Source organism: Tamandua tetradactyla, chromosome 20, assembly GCF_023851605.1.
Source record: "Tamandua tetradactyla isolate mTamTet1 chromosome 20, mTamTet1.pri, whole genome shotgun sequence".
Taxonomy (NCBI): Eukaryota; Metazoa; Chordata; class Mammalia; order Pilosa; family Myrmecophagidae; genus Tamandua; species Tamandua tetradactyla.
Genome location: NC_135346.1, coordinates 13,915,270 through 13,927,599, shown reverse-complemented (window position 1 = coordinate 13,927,599; position 12,330 = coordinate 13,915,270). Strand labels below are relative to the sequence as shown.

Below are 12,330 nucleotides of genomic sequence, written 5' to 3'. Positions count from 1 at the left end.
TACCTCAAAGCCAAGTCATGAACATGAAATAAGATGATATATATAAAGCACTAAGATTAGCACCTAGCATGTAAGTACTCCATAAATGTGGTTATTTATAAATAACATAAACCATTTACAATTACACAGAAAGGTCAGCTATCAATATTACTACTTCATTATGCATAAATGTCCAAGATTGGAATAGCAAATACATCATGCTCAATGTCTACAATAACAGAATATTCTGCAGCCATCAAGAAGAAAGATGATGCTGTAAAAATAAAGATGCCCCAATTTAAAAGGTTAAAAAAAAAATGAGTTAGATCTATATAGTTACACCAGAATACAGATGAGTCAAAAAAACAAATAATATATGTGTTTGTATGTGTGCGTGTCATGATCCCATTTTTTTTTAAAAAGTAATGAAAAATACCAAAGTGTATACAGGCATGCATATATACGCAGAAACTTTTATGCAGGAAAAAATAACGTAAAAGGACACAAACCATTAACAGTATCTGTCTACTCTGAACAACTAGCTATCTGATAATTTTAATATTCTGACAGGCATATATATATAATTATCATCAAATATCCTCTATACTGCAGATTAAGAATTTTCAAAATGTTCCTGTAACTTCTATTATCTACCCCTTAAAATACCAAAGAAACAATTTCATATATCAGAAATTAATTAAAATACAAATTTTTACTTTGTTGCCTGCTCTCCCAGTTCGTCCTGCTCTGTGCACATAATCCTCATAATGGTTGGGGCAGCTATAATTTACTACAAGAATGAGGTGCTTCACATCCAGACCTCGGGCAGCAACAGAAGTAGCCACAAGAAGCTTGCAGGTTCCATTTTTAAAGTCATTGATGATGCTATCTCGGTCATATTGATCTATGCCTGCAAGTAAATTAAAAAGAATATCGATAAATCACATGTTCAAATTAAAATTTCCATTTTCTCGAACACTCAGAGAAAGAAAGTAAATGGGGAATAAAAAATTCAACTTATGATGACCACACCTCTAACCTGTACAATAAAAAATATAAAAAACTATGGAAATTTATGTCAAAACAAAAGGCCAGTAATTTATTTATGGATCTTCCATAACTACACTTGTCTCTGCGTCCTTTCTGTACAAGTCTTCTAATTGCCTAGTCCCAATCTCAAACTCAGTAACTGGTTTTGGAGTAAAGGGGAAAAGACCGAACCATTTAGTCTATACAAACTCTGAAATCAGTTCTATAACTACTTGTTGAAGTGTACTTTGAAAATCATTGCTTCTTCTTTCTTTTCTTTGTATCTGTTATAATTAACAATTTAAAAACAATAAAATACATATATATATATGGATATATATATATATATCCTCAGAGTCCTTTTAATTTCAATCCTCATAAGCCCTGGTATAGCAGATTGTATTTTCCAAAAATGACAGAAAAAATAGATCCTATCCCACATGTTCTTCTGCATGGGGGATGATACTTTCCCATCAAGAAGTAGAGTCTATGTCCTCATTCCCTTGAACCTGGACTAGTTTTGTGTCTAGTTTGACCAAAAGAATATGGTGGATACGAAAGCTCCGTCAGCTCCTGGTATGGTCCTTAACTGGCCTGGTAGCTTTCAGTTCTTGCCTCTTGGACAAGCAGCCACTTGGCAAGGAGGATTCAGAGGCCCTGGCCAACATCCTAACTGAGCTCCCATCTAGGACCAAATTGCCAGCCATATAAGTGAGCCAAATTGGAGACAGATCCCCAGCCCATACTCAGGCACCCCAGCCGACAAAGCATGAACTGGAGACTTAACATACTTGGTGAGCTTTGTCCAAACCACAAAATAAATGAAGCTGATGTTAAACCTCTAAATTTCGGAGTGATTTATAATAAAGCTATATATAACAAGTAATTCAAACTGTATTTGAACTATACATTTGGTGTTCTATGTCAAACATATATATAATAATGGTGATGTGTGACAGAAATTAAACATTACTTGAAATTCAACTACAGCTATAACATGAATCACGAAAACCTCTTGGTAGTACGGTACAATGGAAACAGTATTATACAAGTTAGAAGATAAAAGTTCAATTCTTCCTTTGCTTATTAACGGCTATGGAATTTGGTCAAGCCAATGTGTTATCTTATTTTCTTCATCTCAAAGATGGGTCAATAATGCTTCCCCCACCACCTCAGAGATGAGGAGCAGGTTATATAAAATGTAGTTCCAAATTACAGAGAACAAACTTTCATTCAGAACACAGTGTAATGCTTGGCAAGTTAAGTACTTAAGACATATTTCTTGGTTGAATAAAATTAAACATTACCTCCATGAAGAGACATACAAGGATAAGACGCTCTCATCAAATCTTTCAGAAGACCATCAGCATGTTCCTGTTTATCCACAAATATAATGACAGATCCTGATTCTTGATAATGACCTAGAAGCTCAAGTAACTTCAAGAATTTCTTTTCTTCTTCAATTACAATCTGAAACAACAAAATTATACCAAGTTTATGAAGCAAAAATTCAAATACACCCTTGAAAAGAAATATTCATTTTATTTGTGGTGAATGAATAAATGATAATATCTTGGTGTATCCCTAGGAAGGGCTAGGAAAAAACCGATTTTATTTGGTAAACCACTGAGATAAAAAAAAATGGAACTTTCAGAGAATGAGAGAAATGTGACAAATTTCACACAAATGTGAGAAAATGATCTTTCTGCCTCTTAACTTCACATCCTATTAAACAAAGAATAAGATAGTTATGTGACATTTCTATCTACCACTTCTGGTGGGAGAAATCTAAAACAGCACTTTAATACCAGCTCCATGGAATTATTAAAGTGTATCTGATAAAATACTGAAGGCTGCACGTGATATGTACTACTTAATTTTAAAAATTATCTGCCTATTTAACAATGATTCTCAAAAGGATCATGCAAAATGCCTTAAATCAGGGGAACTGAGGATTTGTTAAGGGCGGTACCCACCACTTGTTGCTCCACATCTGAGCAAACCACACTTCTGCCTCCAACCTGCACTTCAATTGGTTTACTCAGGATTCTGCGGGCCAAAGCCTCCATAGCTCTGGGGAAAGTAGCTGAAAACATAACTGTCTGTCGATCAGGACGGACATTATCCACAATGCGCATGACCTGTGAAAACATTACAAATAAATGAGTATAGTCTCCAAAAATCATAAACTGTTAAAACTAACAGAAGGAACTTTTGTGAAGGTCTATTACAGTTGACTTTTAACTTGCTACCTCAGAATATCACAGATGATTTCCCTCCCCCTAATTTGCTCATCTCACAGTTTCCCTATCTCAAAAAATGGCAACTCAAGAGCTCTCTCTCTTTGTTCTAAGGAATAGGACTATGCAATGAAAACAGACAAAACTTCTATATTCATGGAGCATACTCTAATGATGTTGGATAGTAAATAAGTATATTATGTGTCAAATACTTATAAAAGCTACAGGAAGAAACAAAAGAAAGCTGGAGAGAAACTAGTAAAGATGGAGTGGGGGCATCTATTGGCTAGGTGCAATAGAACCTGAGAGTACAGGAAATCTGGGCTTCTTGCCCTGACTAATATAAACAGGGAAAAAAAGACATCACGAATAAGATTATTGATGATGGTTTCAAGGCAGATGGTGAGTGCAGTAAAACTGGGACGTGTGAAGGTTTTACCAGGAATATAGAGAGTTCTGGGATCACATTTTCACTCCAAAGACTATGCAGAGTCTGGGCAAGGGGCAGCCTTATCAAGGCACTTGGAACTCCTGGGTTCCTGGTCCAAGCTTCCACCATCTGTCATCTGGATTATTTCAATAGTCTCCTAACAGTTCTCCTTGCCTTTACTTCAGTCTCATTTCAAATCTAGTCCTCATCCAGCAGCCAGAATAATGGTTTCAAAACATGTCAGTGCTTTCAATTAAAGACTACTGACAAAATACATACAATTACTGTTCTTCCCTTATAGCATAGAGATGCTTTTCTAAATTGCACAAACCAACAAAGTCAAAGAGAACATGACATAAGATCAAGTAGAACTCGATTTAGCAGATCCAGGAAAGCTAAATTTTCAGCTGACAAATAAGCTAGTTTCAAGGAGTATCTTCTCTCATAGCCTACCATGTTTCTCTTCTTCAGGAGGGTTACTCTTCATCCTCTGCTCTTCACATAAATATAAGAATCAACTTTGGTCTTCTTTTTTTAATCTACACTTTTATATTTTTTATTGAGAAATCTTCACATATAGAGTCCATACACGTATACAATCAATGGCTCACAATCATCACATGGTTGTATATTCATTACCATGATCACTTAGGTCTTCTTTAATGTCCTCCAATAAGGTTTCATAATCTTCTCCAGACAAATCTTGTACATTTTTTGTCAGGTTTAATTTTTTTATGCTGCTGTAAATAGCATATCTTTTTTTCTGCATGGGCAGGCACTGGGAATCAAACCCGGATCTTTGGCACGGTAGGCGAGAACTCTGCCTGCTGAGCTACTGTGGCCTATGCAAATGATATATCTTTTAAAGCACATTTTCTAACTTGTTCGTTATCAGAAATATAAATGATTTTTGTTTACCAACTTTGCATCAGGAAACTTTACTATTTGCTTATCAATCCTAATCATTTATCTGTAGTCTATTTGGAGCATTCTGTAAAAACAGGCATATACCTGCAAATAAAACTTGTTTCTTCCTTTTCAAACATTATACCTTTATTTGGTTTATTATATGTGGTAAGTTGAATTATGTACCCCCAGGGGGAAAAGAGGAGGCAAGGAACAACACGTTTTTAATCCATCCCATGGGTGTGAACTCACTGTAAACAGGACCTTTTGAAGATATTATTTTTAGTTAAAGTGTGAACAACTGATTTACACTGGGCTTTAATACAGATTATTGGAGTTCTTTATAAATAGAATGAAAGTCAGACAGAGAGCATGAGCCACAGGAAGAGCCAGAAGCTGGAAGTCAAATGAAACACAAAAGAAAAATGAGAAGACACTGCCATGTGACAGTGTGATGGTTAAGTTCATAGGTCATCTTGGCTAAATTATGGTGTCCAGTTGTTTGGTCAAGCAAGCACTCGCCTGATTGTTAATGTGAGGCTATTTCATGGATTTAAATCATTAGTCGGTTAATGATTAGATAGCCTAGTCGGCATCTAGGACTAATTACATTCACAAACAACAAAAGAGACTGCCTTCAGCTATAAGAGAACTCTCATCCAATAAGCCAAAGGCCTCACAGGGAGAATTAATGATTTCAGCAGTTGGAAAGAATTTCAATTACTACCTCAGCCAGCCAGCTTCTACTGGCAAATTCATCAAAACCTTCAAGAGTCCCCAACCAGCAGCCTGCCCTACAGAATACAGACTTCCAAATCCTTGGCAGAAAAGCCAAGGTCCCAAAGATAGCTGGCAACCAACTTGAGAACTTGAAGATCTTTAGGTAAAATGCATCATACCTTGCTGACATCTTGATTTTGGACTTCTCCTAACTTCAAAACCATGAGCCAATAAATTCCCTTAATTTAATCAAACTCATACTTATTTTATCAATTGGGAAACTAAGACTCTGCGCTGGATAGGACCATCCAGTAAAATGTAGAATAGGAGCTCATTATTTTATGATGTTACCTATATAGACAGTTTCACCATGAAGTATGATGTTTGCTATAGTCTTTTTTTAAAACGTTTTTTATTGTTAAATTTAATACATACAAAGAAAAGAAAGAAACAGCAATGATTTTCAAAGTACACTTCAACATATAGTCACAGAACCGATTTCAGAGCTTGTTATGGGTTGCCATTCCACTATTTCAGATTTTTATTTCTAGCTGCTCCAAAACACTGGAGGTTAGAAGAAATATGCATTTTTTCTATCTTTTTTGTGAAAAATAACATATATATAAAAAAGCAATACACTTCAAAGCACATCACAACAATTAGCTATAAAACAGATTTTGGAGAAAGTGAGGGGTAAGGGGTATGGTATGTATAGTCTTTTTTTTCTCTATTATCATTTAATTTCTTTTTCTGTTGTCTTTTTATTTCTTTTTCTAAACTGATGCAAATGTACTAAGAAATGATGAATATGCAACTATGTGATGATATTAAGAATTACTGATTGTATATGTAGAATGGAATGATATCTAAATGTTTTGTTTGTTAATTTTTTTAATTAATAAAAAAAGTTTAAAAAAACAGATTTTGGAGTTTGGTATGGGTTACAATTCTACAATTTTAGGGTTTTACTTCTAGCTGCTCTAAGATACTGGAGACTAAAAGAAATCAATATAATGATTCAGCAATCATATCCATTTGTTAACTCTACCTTCTCCGTATGACTCCACCACCACCTTTGATCTTTCTCCCACTCTTCAGGGGTGTTTGAGCTATGCCTGTTCTAACTTTCTCACACTGGAAGGGGCTGTAGATAATAAGGAATAAGGGGACGGAACTAGTTGATGTTCTGGAGAGGCTGGTCCCTCTGCCTTTCAGAACTTATCTGGTCCATGGACCCATCTGGAGGTTGTAGGTTTCTAGAAAGTTTACCCTAGTGCATGGGACCTTTGCAGATTCTTATATAACGTGTAGGCTTTCTTGGTAGGTTTTTTTTTTTTTTTAATCAGCTAGAGGTTTCCACACAGTCTTAGTGTGAAATTTTATCAAATCCTTTTTCTGAATCATTTGAGATAATGGTATGGTCTTTCTTCTTTATTGTGGAAATAAGGTGGAATATGTTTCTTGACTTTTTAAAGTTAAAGCAATCCTGTATCTTAATAGGATAATATTCACTTGAATACAATTTACTATCTATTTTAAGTATTACTATTTTCCTTCGCTAATACATTTTTAGGGTTTCTTCATTATCATACATGACTTGCCTGATTATGATATCAAAATTATATTGGAGTTTCAAATGGTACAGCCACTATGGAAAGTAGTTTGACAATTTCTTAAAAAGTTGAATGTAAACTTATCATATAATCCAATAACTTGATTCCTTGCTATCTATTCAAGATAAATAAAAGCCTAAGTCCACAGAAAAACCTATATGCAAATCTTCACAGCAGCATTGCTCATAATAACTAAAAAGTAGAAATAATCTAAATGTCAATTCACTGTTGAATAAATAAACCAAATATGGTAAATAACCATAGAATTTGGAATACCATTCAGCAATTAAAGTAATGAAGTACTGATACATACTAAGATATAGATGAACCTCAAAAACATTATGCTATTACAGCAGTCACATTTGTTCTTGAGTTTTAACTGTTATTTCTAAACTCTGAGATGTCATGCTCTTTGAGTATAACCTGGTAGTTCCCTGGAACTATCCCCTACATGGGAGTGACATCCAGGGATGTAAATCTCCCTGGGAACATGGGACATGACTTCCAGGGATGAGACTATCCCCACCACCCTGGGATCAATAATGCATTCTGACTAAAAGCAGGAAATGAAATGTAACAAAATAAGGTTTCAGTGGCTAAGAGAGTTCAAACAGAGTCAAGAGGCTATTCTGGAGGTTAATCTTATGCAAGCTTAAACTAGATATTGCTAATTGCCACAATTTACAAAACCACCATCGATATCATTCCTGTTAACCCTAAAGAACACCTAGTGCTCTATCTGAAATCCTACAAAAGTTGAATGCACTAAGTTTACTGTTCAGAAACCTATAACCTTCAGAGGGTTCCTTGGCCAGATAAGTCCTGAAACCCAGAGGTGCCACTCTCTCCAAGAACATCAACCAATTCTATACCCCATCTCATTTGCTGACAACCCTTTTCAACATGAAAAAATTAGAATGGGCATAAGCCAAATATTCCTAAAGGCTGGAAGATGGATCAAAGGAAGAGTTATAACAGTTATAATAGTGAAGTTAGGATTTAACAAATGAGAATGGCTGCTGCATCATTATATTGAGATTTCTTTTTAGTCTCAAGTATCTTGGCAAAACTAGAAGGAAAAACCTGAAATTTCGGAACTGTTACCCATACCAAACTTTGAAATTTGTTTTATAACTGTTCAAATGCATTTTGAAATTTATTCCCTTCTTGTGTATATGTTATATTTCACAATAAACATGTTAAAAGGAGACAGAGAGAGACTACAGAGACAATAATAATTAAATATAATACATCATCCTGGACTGGATCTAATAATAGAGAAAATGTCCAAAAGGACACTTTGGGACAAGTGCAAAAAAGGTGGACTATAGACTGTATGGTTTACATCAAATTACATTTCTTGAACTTGACAACTGTATTTAATATGTACATAAATGAATATCCTTGTTCTTAGGAAATACATTTTCTTAAACATGTATATTTAAGAAGTATTAAATGGTACTGGTGCACAATAGGTGCAATCTATTATCAAATTTTTAGTAGACAGAAGAATATAACAAATGTGGCGAAATATTAAAAGTTGGTAAATCTGGATATCTGGGTAATGGGTAGTATGTTGAAGTTTCCTGTATTCTTTTTATATTATTTTCTTCAGTGCAATTTTGTTAAGATATATCCACACACCAAGCAAACCATCTGAAGTATACAATTACTGGCTCACAGTATTATCAGAGAGATGTGCGTACATCTCATGATCAACTTTAGGATATCTTCATTACTACAGAAAAGAGAATAAAAAAGAAAACCCAAATCCTTCCAGACCCCTATACTCCTCCATTACTGGCCCATAGTATTAATGTAATACATTTGTTACTGTTGATGAAAGAGCATTAAAATATTACCGTTAATTATGTCCACAGGGTGCAATAGGTACATTTTTTCCCATATACCCCTCTATAATTAACTTCTTGTAATAGTGTCATACATTTGTTCTAGTTCATGAGAGAAGTTTTTAATATTTATATAGTTAATGACAGACACTGACCACCACAAGATTTACCATTTTATACATTCCCATGTTTTAATCTCCAACTTTGCTTCTTGTGACATACATGATTCAAAACTTCTCCTTTCCACCAGATTCACACATCATTCAGCACTGTTAATTATTCTCACAATAATGTGCTACCATCAGTTCTGTCCACTTTCAAATGTTTAAGTTCAACCTAGTTAAACTTTCTGCACATATTAAAGCTACTGCTCCTCGTTCTTTAGCCTCATTCAATATCCTGGAAACCTACTGTCTATATTTAATGTTTTGAATTCATTCTTTGGGTTGCCTTTCTCCCAACCCTCAAATTTAGGCAGATAGCTACAGATGCCAGAAATTTACAAAAAACCTCTATTCTGAAAAACAAGACACCAAAACAAACAGAAAACCAATTTGAAGGACGCTGACCCTAGACAAGGAGAAGGGAAAGATTTTTTTAATTTGTTAAGAAAAGATTCACTCTTAGGATACAGAGCTTTGAGGATTCTAGCACAGATAAGAAGCAAAGGGAACCCTCAGTGTACTGTGTATTCCTGAGTACAGAGAATAAGAAACACTGACTGAAAAGGTCAGGAAGCTCTGAAAAACTCCATAGGGAAAATGAAATTGAAGGAATGAAGTCCTGAAGCATGTGACAACATCGATGACTCTTGAGGACATTATGTTAAGTGAAATAAGTCAGAGACAGAAGGACAAATATTGTGTATCACTGATATAAACTTTGAAATTTGTTCTATAACTGTTCAAACAGTTATTATGTAACTGTTAAACATTAAAATGAAATTGATAGAAAACTTGATATTTCTCAAGTATCTGAGAGGACATTTAGATAACAAGAGTTTGATATCGAATTAATGTTAAGTATGTAGACATAAGAAATCCAACCAGCAAACAAAAGGAGATAATTACTAACTCTAAGAAAAACAGGAAGCCAGGCAAGAAAGAAAAAATACTTTATTATATTGCTCAGCTGTGAATGAAAGTTTTTTTATTGTATTATGTAACATATATACAAAAAAAAAAAAGCAATAAATTTCAGAGTACACTGTAACTAGCAGTTTTAGAACAGATTTCACAGTTTGACAAAGGTTACAGTTCCAAAATTTTAGGCTCCAAGACACTGGAGACTAAAAGAAATATCAATATAATGATTCAACAGCAATACTCATTTGTTAAATCCTTCTCCTTTGTTATAACTCCTTCTCTTTTGATCTTTCTCCCAATCTTGAACGGTATTTGGACTATGCCCATTCTAACGTTTTCATGTTGGAAAGGGCTGTCAATGATATGGGATAGGAGGATGGAACTGGGTGATGTTCGTGGTGTTGGCCCCTCTGGGTTTCCGGCCTTATCTTGCCTAGGAACCCAGCTGGAGGTTATAGATTTCTGGAACATAATCATAGTACATGGAACCTTTGTAGAATCTCAAATAGGGTCCTAAGTGTTCTTTAGAGTTGGAAGGAATGGTTTTACTTGGGATTTGATAAACCATGATAAACAGCAATATCTAGCTGAAGCTCATGTAAGAGTAGACTCCAGAATAGCCTCTCAACACTATGTGAATGACATTTATATTGTCATATTGTTAGAAGTACTAAATAGTTATCCAATTAAAACAGTATGGCACCTCCAGTGGGAAGAGACAGCAATGGTATATTAAAGAGATGGGAGAAGGGGAAGAAAAGACAAATTATATCCCATTGTGAGAAGTCAACAAATAATGCCTGAAACAGAAAAATGGAAAAGTAAAGATAAAAGCATGTTCTTAAGGAGACATGAAGATAAATATCAAAATCAGCTAAGTGATCAAAGAGAAGGGAGGAGTTACTGTTTAACCTATGTATAGGTGTAACTGAATCAACTAAAAAAGTAAAAAAGTATTAGATCAGGAATTTTTCTGCTCTAACTCATCAAGCAGCATCTAATTTCATTCAGGATAAAATCTAAATTCCTACTTAAGGTGTGCAAGGCCTTAGATGCTCACCACACAACCAACACCATATAAATAAACATACCTCTTTCTGCCCTCATTTCCTACTTTTCCCCTCCTTCACTCTGTTTCGATCATTGACCTAGCAAGTTCTCAAATGAGGACTTTCGTACTTGCTATTTGATTGTAATAGTTTTCTCCCAAATGTCTCCCATGGTTCAATCCATCATTTACTCAGATCTCAGCTCAAATGTCACATTATCAGCAAGGCTTTTCTTGACTACCCTAAATAAAGTAGTACTCCTTTTTCTTCTTCTCTTTCCATCACTTTCTACCAACAAATGAGATACTTAGAGAGAATGTCTTTTATAATTTAGTGTAAATAGTAAACAAAATCCTTTCTATGCTTCAGAATAATTGCTGGCTTTTAAGAAAACTATTTCCTTTCACATTCGTATTTGATTTAGATTTCCTCCTCTAACCATGCACTAAAACAGTTTTAGTTCTTTAAGCCAGAATAGTGAAAACACTCTAAGATTAGGATACCTAGTTAAAATACAGTCTCATTTTGTTTTCTTGGTTTTTTGGGTTTTTTTTAACATGGGCAGGCACCGGGAATCAAACCCAGGTCCTCTGGCATGGCAGGCAAGCATCCTTGCCTGCTGAGCCACCATGGCCCGCCCTACAGTCTCATTTTAATAACACATTTCTATTAAAAAATTCAAAGTAGATATGTATATGTCCAATTCAGATCCTACCGTTATACCCCTATATGTGCCACTCCTTAGAGCCTAATAGTTGAACCAGGAAACCCTTGAAAAACACATTTAGAAAAAATATTTCTCTATTAAGAAGTAATAAGGGATATGGGATGGTTTAAGTTTTCTTGTTTTTTTGAGTAATGAAAATGTTCTAAAATTGATTGTGGTGGTGAATATACAACCATGTGATGATGCTATGAGCCACTGATTATATAAATTGGATGAATTTATGGTGTGTGAATATATCTCAGTAAAACTGCACTAAAAAAAAAATACTTCTCCTACCCTGTGACTGTATTAAAAGAGTTTCTTTAGTAATGTTCTCACTGGTAGATCAACAGGACAGACCAAGTTTTAATTCCAATTAGTTACCATCTTTGAATGTCAGGCCAGCATTCCAGAAAAAAAAAAACTCAACATTATGTTCCTAAAGGTAGTATATATATTCTCATTACAACTTAGAACATGTGCTGTTATTAATATTATATGAATATGAGATGTTAATATAAGCAGTTTCATTTTGTATCACCTTTTTCATGTTAAAAACATCCTGATTACCTTCTCTCTCCTTTCACACTCCTAAGCTAAAACTAAATAGTCCAATCAGTCTCTTATGTTGCAAAGTTGGGAATCATTCCGCTTTTCATTGAGTCAAACTCTAGATAACTGGCACGTGTTCCTTTGAAGTTCCTAATGTTTTTTTCTTATGCT

The 12,330-nt window shown here is 34.6% G+C and overlaps 1 protein-coding gene across 6 annotated transcripts in view; it reads right to left on the bottom strand.

The window, feature by feature from the left end:
- The window catches only part of DDX46 (DEAD-box helicase 46), a 97,854-nt gene that overhangs the window by 28,835 nt on the left and 56,689 nt on the right, over positions 1 to 12,330 (bottom strand). For all 6 annotated transcript variants that reach the window (XM_077138493.1, XM_077138492.1, XM_077138491.1 and 3 more), the window contains 3 exons: positions 2,985 to 3,149; positions 2,316 to 2,478; positions 696 to 889 (listed from right to left, as the gene is read on the bottom strand). In XM_077138493.1, coding sequence (XP_076994608.1) covers positions 696 to 889; positions 2,316 to 2,478; positions 2,985 to 3,149 — 522 coding nt within the window. The remainder of the gene's footprint in view (positions 1 to 695; positions 890 to 2,315; positions 2,479 to 2,984; positions 3,150 to 12,330) is intronic.